Source organism: Clavelina lepadiformis, chromosome 2 (genome assembly GCF_947623445.1).
Source record: "Clavelina lepadiformis chromosome 2, kaClaLepa1.1, whole genome shotgun sequence".
Lineage (NCBI taxonomy): Eukaryota > Metazoa > Chordata > Ascidiacea > Aplousobranchia > Clavelinidae > Clavelina > Clavelina lepadiformis.
Window position 1 is genome coordinate 9,807,275 of NC_135241.1, and position 26,102 is coordinate 9,833,376.

General features: G+C 33.4%; 1 protein-coding gene across 1 annotated transcript; it reads left to right on the plus strand.

Moving 5' to 3' along the window:
* Positions 1–23: 23 nt before the first annotated feature.
* Positions 24–26,084, plus strand: LOC143446124 (serine/threonine/tyrosine-interacting-like protein 1). The gene is made up of 7 exons (XM_076945624.1): positions 24–280; positions 8,478–8,639; positions 10,131–10,267; positions 10,604–10,749; positions 10,866–10,969; positions 15,700–15,812; positions 25,166–26,084. The coding sequence occupies exons 1-7, from the start codon at positions 178–180 to the stop codon at positions 25,295–25,297; spliced, it is 897 nt and encodes a 298-aa protein (XP_076801739.1). The 5' UTR covers positions 24–177; the 3' UTR covers positions 25,298–26,084.
* Positions 26,085–26,102: the final 18 nt, after the last annotated feature.

Here is a 26,102-nt window from a genome sequence, read left to right on the forward strand (position 1 = left end):
CAATGGCAATCCTTGTGATGATTTATGCTTTGTTTTTCTAGTAAAAGACGTCTTAATTATTTTGTTTTACCAAATTTGGAATGATACTGTTTTAATATTTTATTAGTAGTATGAAATAAAACTTGGTAAAAGTGTGGATAAACTTCCAAAGTAATTAGTTTACATAAGTAGCACTGAATGGCTCATCTGGTATTAATTGAACCAACCGAGTTATATAATATCATTAACCAACACTCCTTACATCCATGTGTTAGTGATCCAAATTTCTTGTTATTGCTAGGTAAGTGCTACTAATTTTTTTAATGTTTTTATCCCTTATACTTGAACATACACGCCCTGTATAACTGGCAATTTTGCCTAAAAATAGGGTTGTGACTGATAATAGCTTGTATAACAAAAAGTACAAATAAATGATTTGAAAATTTATAAATCTTAAATATAATATAATGATCTTAAATTAAATATAATCCAAAATTAAACAACTGTTTCCATTTTCTTATTTACTACTGGTTTTCTCATAGTTGCTATTACAGTTTACTTTGTGCCATATCTCATATTTCTGTTGTACTCTTATTACGCAATATCGCATTTTGATACTCTTCTTAATTATCATTTTTTGAATTTATCTATGTACATCCGCAGCATGCAAATACACAGGTTTACTTGCTGTGACACATTTTTTTCACCTTTTTCTATTAATTTATCTTATTGCAACTTACAATTTGTAAGATTTTTATGATGAAAGAAAGATGTATAGCCTGAAATTATGGTCAACATTTCACATAAAAAGTAATGTATAATTACCGTATGAACTTGCTTTTGTTAATCGTTGCAATTGCAACTATGTTGTATCTTTCCTGAAATGGTCTCTTTTAATAACAATAATTATATATTAGACGTGACTCCCACTTGTATTCACACTCAGTTTAATTTTAAACCTTACATGTAAAAACAGTTTTTGTGTTATCCATAAATCATGCGCTGTTCAATGCTTTCTTGGCCCGCAAAAGTTAAAAAAACGCTTAGGCATATGACAACATGCATTCCAGCAAGGCACATAAATTTATGCGTTCGATTAAATTGGCATAGGTCTAATACGCAACTCAGTGCCGGACAGCAGAAACAAGTAGGATTGTCAGGTGTTGTTTTCTACCATTTAAGATGCTGTCACATTTTCTAGACTGGTACTAAATGTTAAGTTTACCACTATGTCATAGGTGGTGACATTCTGAAGGGCATCAAACCTCTTTGGGACTTTGCAGAACACTTATAAGCAGAAGCATACTTATTGCAAGTTTTTTTGAGATTACAGAAACAGTTGTATGGCTATAGTGATGCTTTATAATCATATGATTTCCAACATATTTTCACATAAATACCATTATGTTGGACTGAATGTATAGATGCATGTATGTGTTAAATCTTTCTGTTATATTTTCAACCTAGTATTTGAAATCTGTTTTCCGTATGTGAAAAATTTAAATAAGTCAATTAAATCGTAAACAATACATTAATCTACCGTAAATACCATCATATAAGCTTCCTCCTAGTTTTTCAAGCCAAAAGTTTGTTTTTAACATATACCTGGGGAATAAGTCCCCTCGCGATTTTTACCTGCGACAAATGTTTTGCGTCATCAAGAAGAAGACTATTTATCGCTACTTGAACGTCTACTTGATAAAGACAGTATAACTTTTGCACGTGAACCCACTACCTGCCAATCAATTGTAGCCCAACGACCAAATTTGTAAGTTAATTAAATTAAATTGTGCTGGCACATGAAGTATTACAATTAACATGACAAAACATGAGCCAGGTAACCATGTTTCAAAATACGAATTATTGCAACCGATCTTATTTGTTTGTCTTGCTTCACTTTTGAAGGTGGCGTATGGGTGTCAAAAGTGGGTCAATTTATTTATGCAGTAAAATTATTAAAAATGCAACTACTTCAAAATTGCTTCATGGGGGTTCGTTTTGGGAACTTCGTCAGGGCAGATTACAATAATATATTATATTATAATACATTAAAGAATTAATTCACCAGCTGAGCACCTTTTGTTGCTGTAAATAACAGAAATTGTATGTCAGCCAAAAAGCATCTTGAATAACCGGTATGTCGACACTCATGATTTCCAGTCCATAATTTCCAATTACTTAGTGTGCAAATTTCTTCAAATTTGTTGTTTAAAGATGATCACGTGTGATCTGTTTACCACACAAACAGAAATTTATCCGATAAGACATAAATTTTTTTCCAGATTTTTGGTGGGACGTATTAGCCCCTCTCGTTTTTTGGTCCAATGGTTTCATCAAAAAGGGGTCTTATACGCCGGTATATATACGGTACTTCCGAAGCACATCATTTATGACAAAGAATTGTTCATCAACATCGGATCATTAAAATTTACATTGGTCTATCTTGCTAAACACGAAGATATGTAAAAGCCTGAAAGAGCCATAAAAGTGTCAACACACAGCCACAAAAAAATTATTATAGAAAGTGACTATTTAATTGTAAGCAGGTCAAAATATTTTTTGTTTTGCATTATATATATCCTGTGTTGATCAGTGTTTAGTTTTTTGGTGATCACTCATACATTTAGTTTCATGTTTCAACCATGGTATTCCTAGACTTCTTCTTTAAAACCACAATTTTTTGATGCAATTAATTTTTTATTTTAAGGTTTAAGGTCCAAAGGTTCATAGCCATAGATAACTATTGATCAGGAAGCCCTTGAGCAAGCATATTTTTAATCCAATTTGTATTTTTAGGCCAGAGTGGAGTGCTAGAGAACTACTCTTTGTTGGCTTGAATTAATTATTGGAAAACTGATTACAATATGAGTTACTCACACTTAATTCAAATAAATCAATTTTGTTACTTTATTTCTCTACAAAGGGAATATAATCTATCGATTAATATGGCTTTAGTGCCTAATAAATCAATTACTATGGTCAAATCCTAAAGTTATTTGAATCAAATTTATTACCAATAAAATGCTTTCGTTTAATAATTTGTTACAAATAACAATTACCCCAACCTTGATACAGTGTTCTCTAAAGATAAACCTGCTTTAACAATTTTTAAATTGAAGCTTTTCCATAAAAATACAATGAAGCACAAAAAAAACATTTACAACTTGAAGACCATATGAAGGTATCAATACAATTACATATCAATCTAGTAATATGGAGTACTCATAAATTATTTTTGGGTGCCTGTATGTTACAGGAATTCAAAGAACAATAAAAATTACCAAAATAGGAAAAACAAGCTTTGTAATCAGTAAGAGGAATAACTATTGAAAGCCGTTTTGCATAAATTGTAATTTGCATTTAAATGATTTAAAAAATATTTTTCCAACATACAATGATAGCATACTGGTATATGAAGAACATAGGAAAAATCTGTGCCAAAGACTTAAAGCTTACTTTATCCTATAAGAGTGGTTTGTGTTATTTCACTATGTTTGCTTAAAAACTAATGCAAGTTTAGCCAGACATTTTGAAATGACAACATTGTTTAGTAAAAGTAGAGATTCACCCATAAATGTGAGTGGAAACATTGCGCTTGGCTATTCAAAGGATTTTTGTATCAAGGAATTTGCCAAGCCCATGTGATCACCATATTAATCTATTATAAGCTTCAACACGTCATGAAAATTCTCTGATATACCTCAGTAACATAGAAGGTAGGCTAGTAATTGACCACTCCCTGATCATAGTTTAACTTCAAAAAAGGTAATTTTTAAGAAATAACTATTTTACCATGAGGTTATCAGACAGACTGCTGTTAAAGATAAGCAGTTAAATTAGAAGTTCTTTAACTTGAGGCATGAAAGTTTCTAGAAGTTACAGCTTGCAGCTCTTGTCTGTCAGTCTTTTTCACACATCTTTTCTGTTCTCAATTCCAATAAAACAGTAATTCTGTTCAAGCTATTTTCTGCATGAAAACTGGAGACAAAATAAAATTTTTAATTCAATTTCACTTCAAATTAAAAAATTTGTCTAACCCAAAAATGTAATGAAAAATTGAGTGTGTCAAGCAGCATTGAGGCCAGCTGCCGATCAAATATTTAATATGTACCATCTGATAAGAGTGGAAATAATGATCTATCAGTTTTGAAGTGCAGGTTAATGCAAAGGTAATAATCATTACAAGTACGATGTCTCACCTATCGAAAAATACTTGCAGCAGCATCGAATGACCTTTATGATTAAATCAAATATGAAGGAAAGAAAGACATAACTTTTTTTGCCTTCTGTCATGTGAAAAAACTCCCACCAAGGATTATTTCCTAAAGGTTTTTATTACTAACCAACTATACATAACAAATTATTGTTGAGTTAAGTTATTGTTAAGTTAACAAGTTGAAGAATTACTTTGCATGTAAAAAATCCTTAATTTTATTGTTTAAAGATGATCATTTGTAATGAGTTAATCGTACAAACGGAATTTGGCCAGTCGCATAAGCACCCTCTTGTTTTTTTTAGCCCAACATTTTCGTCAAAAAAGACCGCTTATGTGCCAGTATATACGGTATATCCAAGGTTCCAGTTAATACACCAGTTGGCAGATCTGTCAACTTCTACTGCTACTAAATTATAGATTAGAAAGTAAATTAGGTTAAGTTTAGGGTAACAGGTTAGTATGCAACAACTTTCAAGTTAAATCAAGAAAAAAATATGAGAAAGGGGTTCAAATACACGATTTCTTCCAGTGAATAAGTGACAGCCTGTTATAAAAGCGGCAAAAATAATAATACAAATGTGCTTGGCTAGCATTTTGTGTACGCTTTGTTGGTTATCATGAGGAAGTTTAGTTCCATGACCAACGTGCAAGCACCAAGCAAGATATTTATATTTCTGATTTCTTGTGGAACCATTTTACTTGGTGAATAGTAAACAACTTACATTTTCTCACCAGAATTAACAATTGTAATAAGTTTGTGTACTTGGAAAAATATGTTATCGTTTGTTTTCTCATACTCTTTGATGCTAAAATGATTTTTACGTTTAATAACAAAATCATTGTGTTTTGGGGTGTAGGCATCAAAATTTCTTCCAATTTAAAATGATAGGTTATGTTAACTATATTTGGTGCTTTGATTCCAAATCTGGTGTCAGATGTTTCAATCTTGTTCCATTTTTCATTTATTACCTTGCATTTTTTGTATTTATAGAGGACGTTAATATTGGGCTTAATTGTTATCAGTTAAAACATAATGTCCCGTTGCAAAACATACACCTGACGTTAATCACACACTTTCATTATTTTATCTTGTCAATATGGTAAAATCAAAATAATATTTAAAGTTAAGCAAGTTTTGTTGTAAGTTTTTAAGAACTTTTCATTCTGGACGACCATTTAAAATCTCGATGTAAGACAAGCATAACCCACTCCCTTGATGTTGGCATGAAAAAGACATTGATAACAACCTTCTTATCACTGTTATATTTTGGAGAAATCTTTATTTTTATATGCTTTCAAGATGTTACTTACAGCACGGTTTTCCAAACTAGGCTTCTGTGGACCACTTGGGATCTGTGCCCATGTAAAAAAATACAAAAGGTCAGACATAGATAATTAAATTAATCGCTGCAGTGATTTGTAATTAAAATGATTTCAGAAGCTTTCGCAATTGTACAAGCGACCCCGTCAGTCCCATTGATGTTGTTAATTTTGTTAATAAATATAATTCAATGTTATTTATTTTGTGTTTTTTGATTTGACAGAAAAATTTGACTTGACAAAAGACTGGGGCCCCAAAAATAACAGATTCTCAAATAGGATTTATGGCCCAAACGTTTGGGAAAACCTGATCTACAGCATGTTACCTATTGCATATTAGCTCGGTCTGTCTGTAGTTTGTTTAAAAATTGGTCACAAGGAAATTAAAATTTTTCAAGTAGCGAGCTTTAAAGAGTTATACATACCTTTCTTGGAATCTAGTGCCAACGATAAACTTTTTGATATCAGAACCTATAAACATGCCAGCTTTTAATTTTGCATCGCTCTTAAACTGAAACACCATATCGTATTTTCAGACATTTCAACACCACAGCTTAATATGGAGCGATTGTAAATATACATTATCTGAACCAGCCAAAATACATTGTTGGACATTTTTTTTTCTATTGTGTAAATTTTCTCACTGAGGCCAAACCTTAATAGCTGAATGACTGTTGTCATGACCACCATATCAATGACATTAGAAGCACACGTTGTTTAAATCCAACGGAAATCCGAACAAAAAAAGATATAGCTTTCACATCACTGCATATTTTCCAGCTACATTTCAAAATTTTTGTTGCACTGTACGTTTTTATTTCCTTGCAGTGCTTTTCCCTATATATGTAAATGGCTTGTTATTGGTTTTGTGGAATCAACAAATAATTTCTATTCAACAGTTTTGTATGTTATTCCAATCCATTTATCAATCAATCCACATTTGTAACAAAGCATTTATTAATACAATGCAGTTGTTTCTTAAAAATAAAGGCTTTTTCGCCTAAGAATGAAGATGTTGATTTTCTAGGCCTAGTGGTTTCTATTGCTGAAACCTTAAACACATAATTTCAGCTATCAATGAACAAACCTACATAGATATTTACATTTCATGAGCAAAATTTGACATTAACCCATTTAACGACACATGTACCAAATTCATCACAAGCAGTATGTGACTCTATCAGTATAGTGCATACCAAAAAGTGTTACGCATTTGTAACCGAATGTCAAGAAAAAGTGACAGATTGGTCTTTTTGATTAAACTTGTAATTAAATGTCATCAGGTGCTTACAAATTCCACGTGAACTTATCTTTTTGAAAATTTTTTTTTGAGTTGAAAGTGTTTTAAGGAAGGAGTGCAAGTGTGTCTAGCAGTGAAAGTATTTTTTTGTAGTATCTATCAAATTTAATTATTTTGTTTTTCAGATGATCTATAAACAAAACATCGGTATATTATGCCAGCACTTGCAATTGGGCTATGGTGACATAAAACTTGTACATCCCGATTTCAGTATACTAGTTATTTAATGCAAACTGCATAACAGGACAGTGTATATACCTACACCTTTTTTGTAATCAAAATTCGAAATATTATTTTAATCACATTATATTTACTTTTTTGATACCATACCAACTTACTGATATAAAAACCACAATAGACTTACTATTCAAGAACCAATAGCCAAATTGTTACTGCGTTACCACCCATATAATGGTTACCCATATTGTCGAAGGAAAAGTGTATTTGAGAGAGAGAGAGAGAGAGAAACTAGCGTCCCAGAATTCTTAGAGAAACCTTGATTTTCCAAAGATGATGACTGTAGGAGCTCTGTGACAGATAATGTGATAATTCTTGTTGGCAACGATGTTTCACAGAGTGATTTGTTTTTGAATAGCGAATGTTCAGTCAGACTGGTGTGTATGATGTAACAAAAGCTTTGTTTGACTTGAATGGTGGTGGTGTAATAATGCTTGCTACATGGTTTGATATCTTGACTGGAGTTAAGCTTGTAAATAATTTATTTATTCGCTTATTGATGTAGTTAAAAGAAAAGTGATTATTCAGTTCGAAAGAGGAATGCCTTACCGTATTAGAAATGATTTAGTTGTAAAAATTGACCTATCCTACGTTGAGTAACTATAAAAATTTAACGCTCATTTTAGTGCTGCTTTTGCAAGCATGTATGTGTTTTTTTCTGTTTCTCGAATGGATACTAAGTTTGTTTTTACTTTTTTCTTGAATGGGAGTTTGATAGTCAGCAAGTTGTTCAGGGGCAGGCATTAAGTTTGGGAAACACAGGCTTAAATGACGATAACTTGACCAAAATTGGATTAGAGATTTTTGGGCAAAAATGTTTTGACCGCTAGATGGTCTTAGATCAAGGAGCAAAAAACAAACAAACAAACTGTATATCTCGAGCTTCATTTGTTGATCCCCATGTTTTCAGGGGGCCTATTGGGCTTTCTACTTTTCCACATGAAAATGAGCTACAACCTTTACTTTTTGAGATAGGAATTTTTAATCCCCTAACTTTCAATGACAACTAGTGCACCAGAAGTAGACAGACATGCATATCAACGGAGACAGATTAACGATTAATCAATTAACTACTATAACCAAACCACTAGTTGACACAGTATAAGTATAAAGTATTACGCGTATACTTAAGGCTATTTAATATTAAATTATACCCAAGCCAATCCTAAAAAATCGACATTCTAATTGATTTTGTTTGAGATATTTTCTTTTTGAAAGATGTCTCTTGCAATATCATTCCAATAAATTTTCAAATCCAGCTGATGCTTACCAAGGTCTAATGGTTCGAAAATGCCCCCCAACCAGTTTTGTAATAATATTTTAGATGTGTCATGAAATTTTCATAGGCATTAGCTTAGAAATATACACTGTTAGTCTTCCTTTTTAACTCATGCTAGAATTTCTAATTTACTAAATATTTTACAGATGCTCGAAAAAAAACTGAATACGAAGAAAGTCATGTTATCACAGCCAGACAAGTAAATTTAGATGAGGCAGAAAGTTATGTTGTTCCATATGATGCTGAATTGGAATGCAAAACACACATCATTGTATATGACAGTAATACTCGTTCATTAAGAGAAAAAAGTAAGTACTAGTTACTACAATGCATTGTTACTAATAATAACCGGTTGTGGCTCAAGCTTAGGATTATATGTTGTAACACCTCCACTTTTGGTTAATATTCCACCTTTGTTGATGGTGGCAGAATAATGTTAACCTCAATAATATAATGCAATAGCAGAATAAGGTTGAACGTCAAACTCAATGAGCAACTTTACCTATGGTATATTTGATATATTTTCTGTAGTGAACCTTATTTTCCCTAGGATACCATATTTCAACTGTCTCTTCATCTCATTTTCAGTTAAAAATGCATTCATTGGTAAGAGCCGTAACAGATTACCTGACTATTTGATTATTCAGTAATTTCCACCAAAAATTGGAAAATTTAATTTTTGGACAAAATAGTTAGTTTTGTGTATTCTAATAAGTGTATTTCTGTGCAACTTACATGGTAATTTTGCTTGATTATAGTTGAATTCATCAACTTTAATGCATTATAACATTGCAAATTATAGGAATTGTGGATCAATCTGCAACTTGTTTTCATCTCCCCCACCAAAAACAATTTATTTTACAATTTAAGCTAATTCATTGAAAAATGCTTGTAAAAGTATGCAGACATTCAACAGAAATGTCATTGAAATTACAATACAAAAATACTTTAGGGAAAAAGATACCTTTGTCATATTTTTCTCATACATTAGTGGTTGCTATTAACACAATTTTTAACTTTACTTTACTAGTAATAGTTTTATCCCCACCAATCCAATGGAAAAAAAAAACTAAATAAAATGATTGATTGCTTTGTTGCAAAAAAATGTAAAAATAACCCATTTTAACAAGTTTTAATCATTATAGCACGGAGAGAAAGATTTCTGGAAATGGAATGTTGAAATATCTTTAAGTTAAAATTGAATAATTTTACATGAAACACAACAAAAATTCAAATTTTTTAAAAAGTTTACTTAAAAATTAATAATAACTTAGCTGACATATTTATTTTCTGAATTTCGAAATCCTCACATATAATATCTTAACAATAATATACTTAACCATTTGTTGGCCAAAGTTATCAATCAAAAATGCAGAAACTTATAATATAATGCCTTAACTACATTTGTTGATAAGCTTTTGCATTGCTTTCTTTATCAGATGAAACACAAAGTGTATAACCATAAAATGACCAGGTGGGTGAAAACTGGCATATCGCTGTATATTATTCAACTGATGCTATAGATTGAATAAAAGTTAGAAAAAGTTGCTTACTGTCAACATAAGTAGAATGTGTTGGATGACATGCATTTCGAATCTGAATGGTATAAGTATGTTTGTGTGTGCATATTTGCAGAATTTATGAATATACTGTATCTACATAAACGTGTAAAGACACAATACTGTATGGTGCAATACTTTACACTTAAAGTGCCTTTGCAGTAAAACTTTTTTATTTGTTTAAAAAGCACTAGATAATACATTTAATACTTTTCAAAATAACTGATGAATTTTTTTCAGGTTCAGCAATAACATGTGCTTCAGTAATGGCAAATAATGGGAGTAAAAATCCAGTCAAAATTCTACGGGGTGGTTTTGAAGACTTTTCCGCTATGTATCCATTTTTAAGGACACAAAAGATTATATATACGCCTCAGGTACTATTTGTACGCTTAATCAGAAAAGTTCAAAATATATTTTTTTATCGATACAACTTTTACCTTGTTTTTTAAAGTCATGTTATTGCTTACAATATTGCCAGTAAAGTTTTGTAAAGTTACTGTTACAATGTTTTTAATGTTGGTATATCATGGACTGGTAGCATTGTAAAATAAAAAGCTATAACTATGAATTTTATACTGTATAAAATATTGCATAAAAATATTGTATATATATCATATAAATTATGATACTTTTTTTAATTTATAAAGATAGAATAGCAATTAGACAGTTAAACATAAGTTTCATTAAGGGTAAAAACTCTTTATTTGCAGGAACTTGATTTAGTTGAAACGTTTCCCTGTGAATTGCTTCCAGGAATACTATACATTGGGTCTAGTGAACAAGCACAAAGTTATCATATTCATAAAGAGTTGAAAATACAAGCACATATTAATGTTTCGAAAGAAAATGATACTATGTATGTTACAGTTAGCAAAATTATATTATATTTTTCACTGCTTTTTGTCCAATTCATCATATATAGTCAAGTATGTTTATAAATATAATATGCTACAGTATTTGGTCATAATTCAGTTACACAAGAGATGATACCAAAGCTTATTTACAAATTCCGATTGATGATACTGATGATAACAATGAATTTTCTTCTTACATTGAGCCAATTGTCAACTTTATTGGTGAGTATAAGTGAGCGAGAAATATTATCTTTTGCTTGAAATCAAGACACATTCCTGTCAATTTATTATGGTAATGTCATTATTATTATTATTATGATGGTGCTAACGTAGCATAGATACAAAATGTTTTCTGTCTTATAAAAATACAGTTTAAAAAGTACATTGGTGTACATATATATTTTGAGCCAATTTTCGTTAAAGAGAAGAAGCATATCAATTCCTAACAAAACATTGTTGTAACTCTTATGTTTTTTGGTATCGAAATCTTTGTTCACAGGCCAATAAAACTTTTTGCATTACAACTTAAACTCATAACACAATGATTCTTCATCACTTAAACACTTATAGCTGTGATTTGTGCATTTTCTTGTGGTTGTATTTTTTATTTTTTGTTTGGAGTGTTGCCCAAATATTTGTAATTGTTTTCAAGTACTACTGAACAGGTTAACAGACTTTTAATGCATTGCTCAAGGTTAAAATTATAATAGGGTAAGGCCTCCAGATAGTACGCTTTGATTGCTTAGTTATGTTTTAAATGTAAGAGTAAAGTCTTGGGATTTCCGACTTACGCATAAAACGAACACAAGGATGTCATCTTCTGTCTCGGCTCTTGTATTCTATATATATACATATCACAACTGTATCATAGCTCTTTAAGGCATAAATCTATTCTGTCCAGACTTAAGTGAAATATTTTGCAACCTATTTGCATTTTTTGGGATGGTCTGATCATCTCTTAGTATACACCAGATAAAGCAAGGCTTGTGATCTAGGCTTGAGCCGCAATAAACTAAAAACAAAGCTGGCAAGAGAACTGAAAGGAAAATATCAAAAATGTTGCGCTTGCCACTACACTACTTCGCCCCCCAGATAAGGCTTGTGATCTAGGCCAGAGCTGCAATCAACTAAAAACAAAGCTGTCAACTGATCTTTTAAAAAGAGCGTTGCCCTTTTTTGTTAATGAAAAAAAGAATGTTTTCGTTCTTTTATTTAAAAAGAGCGTACTTTTTTATATTTTTTTATCAATTGAAAATATTTTCACTCGGTGTGTTTTTGAAAACCAATCATAATTTTTACACTGCAAATTTGTTTTGTTAACCACGTGTCAAACAGCAACTGTGATTGCTTACCATTATATGTAGTAAATGTTAGGAAATTTTATGGAATCCCATGTTGAATAGTTTTGTTTTGATTGTACCTGCCACACACGATTGCTAGACGAGTAGAGTATTAAGAACCTTTCGGAGTTGCAGATGCCGACGTTCAACATTTTAATATTCTTCACTTTCCTAGTATATATGAGTTAAGTTATAAATATCACGGCAACATGAAGCAAATTACGACACTATGGTGACAACTCGGCTCATATGAGTGAGTCTTTCTATCGTCTTATCAGTCACCAGTCTCATCGATCATTGCTATCAGCATAAAAACAGAGTTTATATTGAATCGTCATCTCATGGTTCGGACATGCTTTGTGTTGTTCATTTTTTTCCATCAAAAACTCTGTTTGAAAAAGTGCGAAGAGTGAATAACTCTGGAATTGTTCTCTTGTTACTTAAAAAAAACGTCGCTCTAAAAATCATTTCTAAAAAAAGACTGCATTTGTACCCAAGTGCAAAAATGGAAGCAGCACACCAGAAGTGAGGGAACCCTTATAGTTGCAGGACTCCTCAAAATAATAAGCAGACATTTGATCCATGTCGGACATTGTGATTGAAGACATTCTATCCTTGTCCTATGTTGTGGTTGCGGGCGCATTTAAAATCCTGTCGGAGAAACTCGGCATTAATTTAGCTTGCTCTATACTCCCTGAGCTTTGTTGCGGTCACCATTGAGGTCGATCAAGATGTCAGTACATGCATGAAGCTTCATCTCACTCTCGTGAAGGTCAGTTGTTCTTCTCCGGTAGCACTGGCATAGATGCATATCGGCAAATATAAAAAACTTCATTTGCAGAAATTAACTAGAACTGATAATCGTTAGGTAATCTAAACCACTGAACAAAGTTAAATATGGAAGGATGAAGACGCAAACGTTTAAAGAAGAGTAATCATCGAAGAAACACAAATTAAAGAGAAACGAGAACTTAAAGCAAAATGCCCAAAGCATGCCACTTGTTGCCAGAAAGCATTATCATACCATTATGTATAAATCTATGATGAATTGAAACAACCTTTGTTAAATTGAAAGGACGTGTTATGTGCATTGACTTGTACCACAGTCAAGATGGAAATAATCTTCTTGACTAGTCTAGATGGTAGAAGAAAAACTCCACTACAATGAACTCTATTAAAAGAAACAGTTGCTTTTAAAGAACCTATGTTAAATACAAGTTGGTTATAGGAGTGAAGTGGATGTTGGATGATACTACAATTAAAGTACTGCCTTTTAGCTTGGTTAGCATAATCAAAGTTACATACATTGACTGTGAGTAACAGTATTTATCTGAAATAGTGGAACACATTAAAATTCTTTGAGTAAATGTTTTTCTTTTCTTTTCGTCTATTTCCTAAGTTTGTCATAAAATTTTCTATTGTGTCACACTATTCTTGTTCTAACTATTCTTGTTCTAAAGTCCTCCTGCTGGTGTTCTATAAACAGTATTCACCACACAGGTTTACATTAATGTGGCCCGCATTCGATATCTATTGGCTCTACCATTGTAATGCTTTTGGACAAGGCATTGACAATGTTTGTTCCTGTTTAGTGGTTCTAGTGAACAGTTCCCAATTTGGGCAAAAAGATGCGGAAAAAATCAAAACAATAAACAATAAATGTGTGCATTTATTGAAACTTGTATAAAGACTAGCTCGGTAACCAAGCTCGATCAATCACGAATCATCGCCGAGTTTGTCATCACAAGGATAAAACTTATCACTGTGCTGCGTTAATTTTTAGGTTACTAAAGTATTGACGGTTCTTAGTGTACTTTTTGATGCTGAATCCAAAACTGTTAACCGTTTTCTTCCATCAGGTCTAGTTTTTTGGCAAATTGCATTTGAAATTTTTGACAACTTCAGCTTTCAGCGTCTTGCGATTGAGATGTCATAAAAATGATTTAGCAATTGAATTAAGTTTTGATGAAACTTCAGTGACATCACAATGAGAAGAACATAATGAATGCACCTGATGCTTGAAAAGTTAAACATCTGAACTTGTTTTTACAGGCTAGGTTAGTGTGCAGTTTAGATGATAGTTATTAAATTTTATTTGGAAATTAGCTATGTAAAGACTTATGTGCACTCAATACTTTACTGAGCTTGAAGTGAGCTTGAGCTGAATTACCTAACACGGGATTTAAATCTCACCAAAGAATCCGCTCAGCTCCTAGGATCACGACTACGTGAGAACAACTTGCTAGCTCCACGCACCACATATTTCTGGTATCGGTATAGAGATAAAGAGTTCAGAGAATATTTCAATTATGACGAAGACCATTCCCTAGTATACTGTCAAGATGTTTCAGGATTAATATCAGCTTTGGGCATAGACTACAGTTCGGCAGAATGGCGATTGTTTTTGGACTCATCTGTAAAGAGTTTGAAGGCAGTATTACTAGACAATGGCAATGAGATTGGTTCTGTTGAGCACTGTTGGACATTCAGTGAAGCTCACTGAATGCTATGAAGACATGAAATCTCTTCAGTATAGCCAACACAAATGGAAAATATGTGGTGACTTAAAAATGATTTCGATACTTCTTGGGTTACAGGCCAGTTACACTAAACATCCATGTTTTTTGTGTCTGTGGGACTCGAGGGCTAATGATCGCCACTACACACAAATTAACTGGCCACCCAGAACAAGTTTTACTCCTGGTTTTAAAAATTTCAAATCTGCTTACTCTCCACATTAAACTTGGTCTCATGAAAAACTATACCAAGGCACATAAAGATGGCCCAACCTTCACGTTCTTACAAATGAAATTTCCCCGTATCTCTGAAGCAAAGCTACGAGCAGGAGTCTTTGATGGGCCACTTCGTTTTTATTTCACACATCGCATTTAAAACACATTTGTGATGTAAGTGTTTACATGTCTAAAGTGTAATATATTAACTTCTACTGTTAGGTTGAGCGCCGTTGAACAAAATTATGTGTTAGGAAGCTTTCTTGGTTAGTTGTAAGTGCCTTTATTTCAACTTATTGAAAACCTTACCTTTATTTCTTACCTTTATTTCAACTTAACTTTAAAATGGCTTTCATTGCAAAAACCTTGCATTCAAATAAAAATACCATCTTGCGAAAATTGACAACATGCATGACCAATTAAGCTGCCACAGAAATTAGTTTCTTTGTGCACAATAATGACCAAAGCTAGCATAATTAAATACGTGATGAAAAAAAAACTTGACCTGATTGAAAAAAACTGGTTGCATTTTTGAGTTCAGCGCAAAAAATGATTCAGAAACAGTTAAAACATCTTTGAATTTTGCGAAATAATTTTCAAACGCAGCACATTTTATGATACCATAACAAATTTAACAAAAATTGACATTTTTAACACTGCTGACAACTTAATGATAAACTTTAGATTCATAGATATTATTATTTATTACTTTATTATTACTAAAATATTAATTAAATTATTATTACCATTATCATAGAATAGATTCAATATATTATTTTTGTTATTAATAATAATAATAATTATATAATAATAATATATAATATTATTATTATCATAGAATAGATTCAATGGAAATAAATTTGCTGTGTATTAAATGCAGATGTTAACAGAAGTAATTTGAATGCAATCCTAGTATGGTCTAAAAATGGTGTAAGTAGGAGTGCTGCTGCTTGCCTTGTATATCTGATGGTATACTACAAATGGACTTTGAAGGTAGGTATTTTTATTATATGCCCACACTATAAGTATGGAAGAAAATAACTGGTCCAATTAAAGCTTTTCCTCTGCTGAGTGCTCAAGTATGGCGTCACACAGTCACTGGTCTATATATCATTATTAATTATAGTGTTATCATATTTATTCATCTACAAACACACATTGGGGTGGCATTTTATTTTTCATGAATAATTTACTTGAGACTGACCGCGGTTGTAATGCTGGAAAACAACATCTAACAACTTTTTGTTGTTTCTGTAGCCTACTTTATTATGGGTCATTCCATACAAAATCAACCAACCTCAAACACCCTTACCTCTCAGATTTTTTTTGTGTTTTAAATATGACAGGGTAGAAGAATTAATACAACACAAAAAATTTTAGGGTTCTAGCGTAACTGAGTTTTAAGATAGAGGCCTTTGAAATTATGGCATTTTTGTCACATGAGGAACCTCTTTTCTTTATTTGCTTCTGGCATCCACAGCTTTCATGGTAAAATACTAAAAATTAGCAGGATTCAATTCTTGATTATATTCTCTACATTACAATAAAATTGAATCGTTTATTGCTGAAAATTTAGGATTTAATGCTAACTGTTCCAAAGTTTGGATTTTAGCGAGGGAAATGTAATAAAAAAAATTTTTGCTTTTAATGTTTACGTAGATATCATACATTTTATTTCAGCTTTAACATCCCATGATCAATCTCAAACTCAGACCATGTTAAATTTTTCTTAGCGTAATACATGAATTTGTAAAAACTATTGGGAAACACTGTGATTTTGCAGAAAGCTGCATATGACAAATTATGTAAAATAAATGATTTTTTGCTTGTTTGTACTTGGTTTAGTTTTCCGAAGCTGGCTTGTATGTGTGTTGTTGTCCTTTCATGTCCTTCTCTTGCCTCAAATGCATAAGATTTAGATCGTTGCATAAATGACACATATATTAAAACGAAGCGCTTTGGTTGTTTTAAAAGTAATATTTGTGTAAATACAATTCTTGGTCGCATCTAGATATTGTTATTACAAAAGGTGACCATAGTTTTTACAATCATCTGCGAATTAACCGATATGTACATTTACTGTCTCTAACTAATTTTTTTTTAATATTATCTTTTAGTTTCTTACTACGTTGAATTTCTGAATAACAGGGTAGTTTTAACAATAAAATATGCAGTACTGAGAATGGACAATCTGTGCCATCAGTGTAATCAGTAAAAATTACTCGAAAATTTGCCTTAATTATTGTGATCTCATGACTTGAGTAACTAATTGTTTATTCATACAATTGCAATTTAAATTGAACAAATACGATACCGATGTGTTTAATGTCAAGTATTAGACTCTACTGATTTTGAGCTTTGGAAATTTTCCAATATAATTGGCTGATTAATGAAACTTGGATTCAATTTGCACCACCCCTATTGCTCAATGATCTGCAAAATGCTTAAAATATCGAACTGCATAATCATTGTAGGAGATTTTCATTGAACTTCTCATTAATTCTTTTATGTTCATAATCATAACTGTTATAAAAGCGTGGTATTCCAGTAACTGTTGACAGCTGTGAGGATGTATGCACATTTATATATAAATCACAGTACAGTATTATTCATTCGCTTGTTTTGGTGGGCCTTTTGAGGTGGGGAAGGCTTTCAAAGCACAACCATCACGCTCAGATTTTCCCTAAACTGCTGGCAAAGACATTTTGCGATGGCGCTCTGTACAACCTGCACTCTGCTGTAGAAAACACTTGGGCTTTTTTTGCTAGATTGTTTATTAAATCATTTCTGCGAGTTTTAGGATCAATTACAAACCTATCTGTGTACAGGGGTAATGGAGTTTTGAATTGCTTGTTATGGGAAAAGAATCTTGTTCTACAATGTACTTAATTGTGAAATTCTGATGAAATTATCGCTAATACGTTTGTTCTAAAATCAGTAATCGATCCATCAGAAAAAAAGACGTTGGCAAAAGTATTATAAGTTGACATTGTGGAACACAGCTTGTGTTACTCTTAAACTCGCTGTCATATTCTTGAGAGATCACATGCTTCCTGATAATAATCTTAGCTTAACGAAAGAGACACGCTCATCTTTCTCCATTCCTTGGAGGATAACTGGTCCGCAGCTTCTTAATATTTCTCTATTATATTGATGTTCTTCCATTTCTGGAAAGCACTTTAATGTGCACTAGTTCAACCTAAAACTGTTTACAGCTGTGCAATACTTGAGTCAGGACCTGCTGGCAGTAAAAATGCTTAAGATTGCTTAACTTAAAGACTAACTTTTTATGATGTTTCTGAACAGTTCCATATATATTGTAACAGTTCACAAAAATAACAATAACCATGTCTTCTGAAACTTCTTCTGCTTTGCAATTAAGAAGCTTTCACTCAATTTGGTAATCCGTTTTTCATCTTCAAGACGACGCACTATATGACAAAGCTTATTATGCAATTCAAAAATTTGTACCTGTTTTAGGTTCGACAAATCTTTTTCATCATTACTTAAGAAACAATTTACCTCGAACTTTTCTGTGGATTGAAGAGTTCCAAAGTGTGTACTGGTGTTAGGTTTGACGTATCTTCTTCATCATTACATAAGAAACAGTTATTTACCTTAGCATTTTCTTCACTGAATCTTCTGCGGGTGCTGGGTGGATTGAAATTTTTTACCACATTGTCATCAGCATGTTTCTTGGAACATGTTTTTAAATAATGGTGATAATTATACTGGTTTTTGTGCGTTGAGCTCCAGAAGCAAATTAGTTCTAACACCATTTGCCGAAACTATGGTCACAGGCATACGTTGGATGTGATGACGTCATTTTTGGTAGTAGTGTATGTAATTCGTTTTGAACGTTCTTCCCTCATTTGAAAATATTGAACTACAAAAAAACATTTTTGATGTGCGGCGAACCTTAATATGAGGTCATACGCATACGTCATATAAACTGAAGTCAGTTTGTGGCTTGTCATGCATCAGATAATTATTTAAATGCTGTAACAGAAATTCAAATGGGTTTACAAAGGTCAGAAAAAGTGTATTTAGAAATAAGAAAACAAAAAATATGCCTCAAATGCAAGCATTAAGTTAGATCCATATGAAATGCTGAAGCTAATACTCGTGGGATTAACTTTGCCAAATTTCGAGGTAGTATCACTTTGTGTACAAGTATGTGGCCTATTTGCCTCACTATTCAGACTAATTGTGTTCTCATGTGTGATCAAATTGTGTACTTGCTTTTGACTAGCTGCAAACTCCCTAGGTGCTGCCAGCCATCATGTATCTGGCAAACTAAAAAATGTTTGTGATGATTTTAGCAGACAGCGATGTAGTAAGCGCCAATGTGAGAAAATCCAAACACCCAATAACATCCTCAGCAACTGTCATGCATTTCGGCCTCCATGCTTGATCATTAACATAAACAGCTATTCACTCAAGAGATGCCTAAATAGCCTAATTTTTGATCAGCATTTGGTCTCAATTGCACATGTGAATTTTTTATTCAATCAATTTATTGTTTTATTAGAGGACGAAAAATTGCGCTGATGGTTGCAAATTTATTAATAATACTGCACAACTAAAGCAGCAAAATTTCGAAAGGGTAAAAATGTGTATCAAATTGATATAATTTTCAGAAAGACAAATTTATAGCATCAGCACAGCCACTAAACCTGAATAAATAGAAATAGTTATATTAATTATTTAAATATATTACATTAAAAGAGTTAAAAGCAACGTTCACAGAATTGGAAGACCATTTCAATGTCAGAAAAATGTTTTACTGAATAGTTTTTGTGCGATGCTTGCATTTATATCAGACTTAACTAGAAATATTCTTTATAGTCAGGAAAATTTTTCAAAGTTTCTAAAAAAAAATGTTCAAAATAGCGTTTGTTAAAATAAAAAATTTTACATTTTTTTTTCTTAAATCTGTAAAATCTAGTTTCTTCTCAAACAATTTCTTTTTGTAAGAAGAAAACATGATATTTATGTTTATGTATAATCTAAAAAATTATTCATTGAATGTTCCTTTTATTTCTCAGAAAAGTTTTACTGTGATACTCTTTGGAAATGTTTGTACTTTTAGGGTAAAAAGAATCTGTAAGGTCCACAAGGTGCCAGTTATTCGGTCATTTTTTTAATAAAATTGCGGGAAATATAAATGCCACATGACAAAATACTTAAACTTTTGATATTTTTTACTGAATATGCAAAACAATTAACAGTGTAAAAAGCAGTTGTTTGGACAAATTTTGTTGAAGTTTATTATTTCTTGTGATACAGATCGCTGTACAGTTTATGTAACCATTTTCAGCATCTAACACAGCACAGTGCTAATTATTCTGCACAGTGTGTATCTTTGTGTATCACAGTGTGTATACAAATTTGAGATGGTGATTGGTCCAACCTCATATCCAACAATGCCTTTAGCAAAAGGCTGATATTTTTGCAGAAGTTTTAGCTGAGAAGCTTATAAAAAAAGAATGCACTCAGACTTAGATGCAAATAGGCTTATATTAGTCTTTACCAGAGGTGAGGCAGATATAGTTATCTGCCCTCTATTCTGATAATAATCATGAGTAGCCTCTGTGTTTTTAGATGGTGGGTTTTCGGGGGTCTACAAGACTTTCCTAAAAACCAATTTTCATGAATAACAATAACCTGCATTATACTAATTCAAAATGTATGAATCTTACCAAATTCACAAATTCATACAATGTTTATGGTTGGGAGTAAAAGTGTTTTCGGGATTTTGTCACTGGAAAAAGTGCTTATTTGAAAATTGGGTGGGGTTTCCGATTACTTAACAGAAAGTAATAGTAAAGTTTGAAAATGCCAATTAAGTTCTAAACATTGGCCTCAAGCTAAAAATGTTAAACAAAGTAATTTGAAATAAATCCCAACCGAGTGGTTTGCGAATTTCTGTTTGCGCTACTACGAGCATGTAAAACGAACTCCATCCAAGGAACCGACATCCCTTTCAGATGATTTAAGTTGATACCAAAGTAACAAAACCCTGTTCAACAGAGGTTGGTTGTGGGAGTGAGGTAGAAGACTAGATGTTGTGTAATGTATAGTACACTCAATGTATTGCCTGGTAGTTTGATTGAAGCTGATCAACTTTTCAATATCACGTACACATATAGCGTAATGCAATAAGGACTTAATTTAAACTCGTGTCAAACTCAATCTTTTGCCTCAGGAAGCAGTTTTATCACACAACGGTATAACTTGTTACGTTTTGGTGTGACTTCAGCGAAAGGCTGGAGCACACTGGCCTCCAAGTAACAGAACTTAATACAGCTTGTCCTTTTAAATTGATATAGGAGCTCAACGTATCGTGTCAATTCATCCAACTATGATATAAACAAAGACTTTATTTTAATTTTCGGCAGTTTAAAGACTTGGCTGAATCCAGTCAAACAGATGGTAGAAGGATAATTATGCGTGTTCCGCAGGTTTAAGTACACTTTGTAACACATGCGGTATGTAATTAAGATAAACTTGGCAAAGAATTCTGAAAGTAAACGCTACGCAATAAATAAAAGTTAAACTTCCATTAATAAAAGTAATGAAAATTATAAATTTCCCGACCAAATTGATTCAAACTAAAGAAATTGATATAAAAAATAAATTTTTGGTCCATTGATGATAATGATGATTGCAGGAAGGATGATCATCTGAAATGTAAGCATCGTTCGCCAAAGATACAAATAACAGAACAGGTACTCAAGACCAACGATCGCTGGGAACATAAGCCAGGGCAGGGCTTAAGAAATGTCACTCGAACACAAAACCGACCATTGCCACAAGCGTAACCTAGGGCACAGTGTAAGCCTAGTTATAGAAATAAAAAACCGACCATCGCTGGGAACGGAAACCAAGGCACAGTAACGGGAGCACAGGAACAAAGACACAGGACTGACTGCTGGAAAATCAAGTTTAACTCCAAAAAAACTGCTGATAGTTTCATTTGTTTTGGACATTCTGCCGTTTCACAGTTAGTGCTGCTCAGAAGGTTTGTTGTCAGCGGAGATAACCACGCACAGTTTATTAATGGGATGGAGGAACTTAGAACCTTTGGCCCTAACAAAAGCTGTTTGACCTATGCCATGTTTTTTTAGCAAATGTCTTTACGACACGGCCCATTAGCCATTGAGATCGTGGTAAGTTATTTTCGGCAAGAAGAACAATGTTGTCGACCAGGAGATTTTCTTTTGGCGTGCATTGATATTGCGCTAATACTCTCTTGACCACCTCAACCAAATTTGGTCAGCTGGGTACTGTACTTAATTCCACCTCTCTGTAATTCCAACCGTGCGAAGTGGAACATGTCTTCCGTAGGGCATGGTTGGTGTCCGGTAGTGTCGTTTACTCATAGCAGATGATTTGGTGTCAAACCTGTTTTGCCATCAATGTCAAGAGTGATCGGGGTCAGTGGACATGCTTCATTCATCATTGCTTCTGTCTTCGCAAGAAAAGTTTGCAGTTGATTGACCGTGAGAGGGCGTTTGCCAGATAGGGATAATAAGATGCGACGCACAGACCGGATCATTTTTTCCTATGCACCGCCCATGCGGCTTGCGCCAAATGGCTTAAAGGACCATACGATGTATTACTGTTGGAAGAAAGGCAGCAGCTGGGGTTTTGTTTCAATTTTCAATGGATTCTCTTAGGAGGCGTCTGCACTGACCATGTTGGTGCCATTGTCGAAGTACATATGCTTGATTGGAACTCTTCTTGAAATGAACCGCTGGAAAGCGTGTGTTGACAGGTCGCATTCTTGCAGACATGCAGCTGGGAGGTGGATCATAACCTATGGACCTAGTTTGGCAGCGAAACGTCGATAGTAGAGGCAGTTTGCTAGCGTCCTTTTGACTGCAGAAGTGGATTTAATGATCCAGAAGCATTGTATGATGGAGTTGAGGGTAAACTGTAAACCCATATGGCCGGAGAGTTCATGATGTTGCCAATTCCGTCAAGTGGGACATTTGTGGGATGATAACAGGGTGGCCGTCTGAAGACAGTCATTGGTACTTTGTCCAACTTTCCGCATACGCATAAAATGCCGTTTATTATAACGAAGAATGTTTCGGGTTTCCTGTTGAACTGTTTAAAGTCATTGCCAGAGAACACCTTTCATTCGAATTGTGCAGGCAATTCATCAACCGAACCTGAAAAAACAACCTGGGCCTTTGAAACAGCCTGTCTTGAGCAGTCCGCGTACGTTGGTTGCTCGGGGGACAAAGTCTACAAGATTTTTTTTGTTGGCACATGTCTGAAGTTGGGACAGAGGAGTGTTTGGCGATGAAGTCCAGAGGACTGGAGAAAAACTGAGGAAAACGTTTACGCTCATTTTGCAGGCTCTGGATGACAATAGAGGATTACGTCTAGAAGATAGGAGAACACAGTTGAAAACTCATTTCTTTCTTAACCATTAAATTTATTTTCATGGCCTAACTATGGCTGCCATCGGCTCGAAACACGGGTTGCTCCTTTTGACCCTGGGAGCGAGGTGTCATTTTCCCATGCAGAGAACGCAACGTGCATTGTGTTCTGCATCCAAGATAATTAGATAACACAAAGCTCAATATGCCAGTCGTGAGGCATGGGAAAAGTAGTGCAGCTGGCATCGTTTGACGTCATTTACCGAACGAAGGTCAAAACTCTGTGGTATTGAGACTTCAAGTAGTTTTGATGAGGTTAGTAACCAAGTGCACCATCGTTTGCTTCCATTTTCGATAGTAGGTTTGTCCCATTCCAATTCTTGCTTGTAAATCATAGGGGCCTCCAGCACAACGGGAGTGAAAAAACCAAGAAGGTCGAACAATGAGTTTTTGTCGATAAGATTCTTCTTAGGGTGTGGGATCTCGCCAGTAAAAAGATGGCAAACCGTAAGGTGTCAACGTCCCATTTCATACCCAACATGCGTTGATGCGAGACATGCTCCAGTAAACCAATGCATCGTGATGGTGATCGTTTCTCTTCCGGGATGGAATCCGTTACCGAGTATTAGAACCACTTCGTAAGCCTGAAATCTGCTTGGGATAATAAAGAAGAAAAGAACAAAGGGCTTCCAAACCACACCAAAAATCTTACTCATTTTTATCATCCAGTTATGATTTTATAGCACTTCATCCGCACCCTATCTGAACTTGCACAGAATTTAACCAGATGCTTTACACATCTTGTGTAGTAGCGATACATTTGTCATCTAAGAGAAATGTGTCCAATAAAAATCATCATAAATGGTCACTCTTTGTTTGTAATGTAAATAAATTGTAATTAATGTTTGTACATTAAAATACAACAAGACATAGTAAATGAATAATTTTTTTCCAGTATGCTTCAGAAACCCTGTGTTAATGTTGTGGGGATGGCGATGTTGCTTGTTTTAAGGTTGGCCTACAGCCAAAGGCTTCTAGTCTTTCTTTTAGAACTCCTAGACTATTTTGTCTTTAACTCCGTTGTAGGTAGGCTTTTTCTAATTGTTTCTTTAAATCAGCACCACATTCATCAAGTCTAAATTGTTATATTGTCCGAAATATAGTCATAGTCACATCAGAAACAATTTCATCACCATTTCACATTCGAATAAAGCATTTACTTCAATTGAATAAGCCAGAAGGGCAAAACAGACAAAACTGAAACGAAGAGAGAGTCTGAACCAAGTCCAAGCTTTTTATATCGCTATATCTTAGCCAATCAACGACAGACATCTCAGACCATACTACGAGTAACATATATGTCAAATGTATTATTCTACGTCATCTAAGCTTTTTCACCAAAGTACCATCAAACTTTACGCTGTGAAACACAATGCTACTTGAAAGACTTCAACTATAGGTGGTATGTCGCTTTGGCGCTACAATATTTGAATAACAAACTAAGCAAGAATAATACACTTGTTTAAATATTCAATTTACATCTAACCGGAGAACACACAATCGCTTTTAAAATGCCAATTATAGAACTTATTTAAATTTATTATCACGACCGTCACAATGTTATGCCAAGTTTTAAATAGTTGTAGTTCAACCCTTCAACGTTTTGCAAATGGCCAAATGTTTAAGTATTGTTAAAGGTAGGCAAAACTTAAATTAGCGCACATTTTCAATATGGTGGGGGATAAAAAGACCAGTCTACATTTGTAGATTTTTGCAAAATGAGCTACCGAATGAGGTTTTTCGTAATGATAAGTTTGTACATAAGTCTTTTTATTCATATTTTAAATATATTGCACTAACTCGCCAAAGTTCAATATTTACTTTATACTTAACACTTTTGAGTTGCAGGGCAAGACTTGAATTTCATGAATTTTTTTATATAAAATAACACAGGATGCATGGAGGCATTTGCGTTCATGCAAATTTTCAATAAGACCGAATCGTGGACTCATTCGTCAGTTATCTTCATTTGAAACAAAACGCAGGGGAAAGTTGGTTACTGACACTAAAGATCCTTATTTTTGACACAATTGAAGGACGAAAGTGTGCTGTGCCTATGTACATTTTAGCGTAGAATCTTTTGCTGGAATTTGTGTTTGAATTCACTTGTTAATATTTCAGATAATCTTGATAATAAATACAAACTCTTTAAAAACATTAACTCCATAAACATTAAAAATAAGTATCTCCATTAATTTGAATTGTTTGTAAGTGTGTGTATACTGTAAGTGCAATTTTGCACCGCAAAAACTTAAATGGGGAAAGTTGAAATGATGTTAAGGTTGCACTTGTAGTTAGTGATATTAGGGTTAGAACATTTTTTGTCGGATATAATAATTTATTAGTGGTATAACTGCTAAAACTACAATGTATAATGTAATGCATATGCAATTTGTCGATGGTGTGTGTGTTGCATAACTATGTATTGCGCCAATGGTTTTTGCTTGGTGAAACTTCTGTTTTCCTTTTCAATGGTATGGTTATCTTTATCCTCGGACTGAGGAAAGTCTTTGCACGACTTCCGGGCCTCGGTTACTGAGCTGACCTTTGTGCAAGTTCCGATTGCTACTAATTTTTGTTGTTGTTGTAGTTGTATATAAATGTATACAGTGTAATGAAGTGGTTGTTTATTGTACCTCAACCTGTAAGGTTGAACCATTCCACTACAATGTTTGTTAGTTGAATTGTTTATTGCGGGTGATGATACATGAGTCTCATAAGGTCGTTGTTTGCTTTTCTCACCCACAGACTTAATTGTTCACCTTAACGGCTTATTGTCTTATGAAGGTGACAACAAAGTTGTATAACTTGATACTGAACTTCTTCAAAT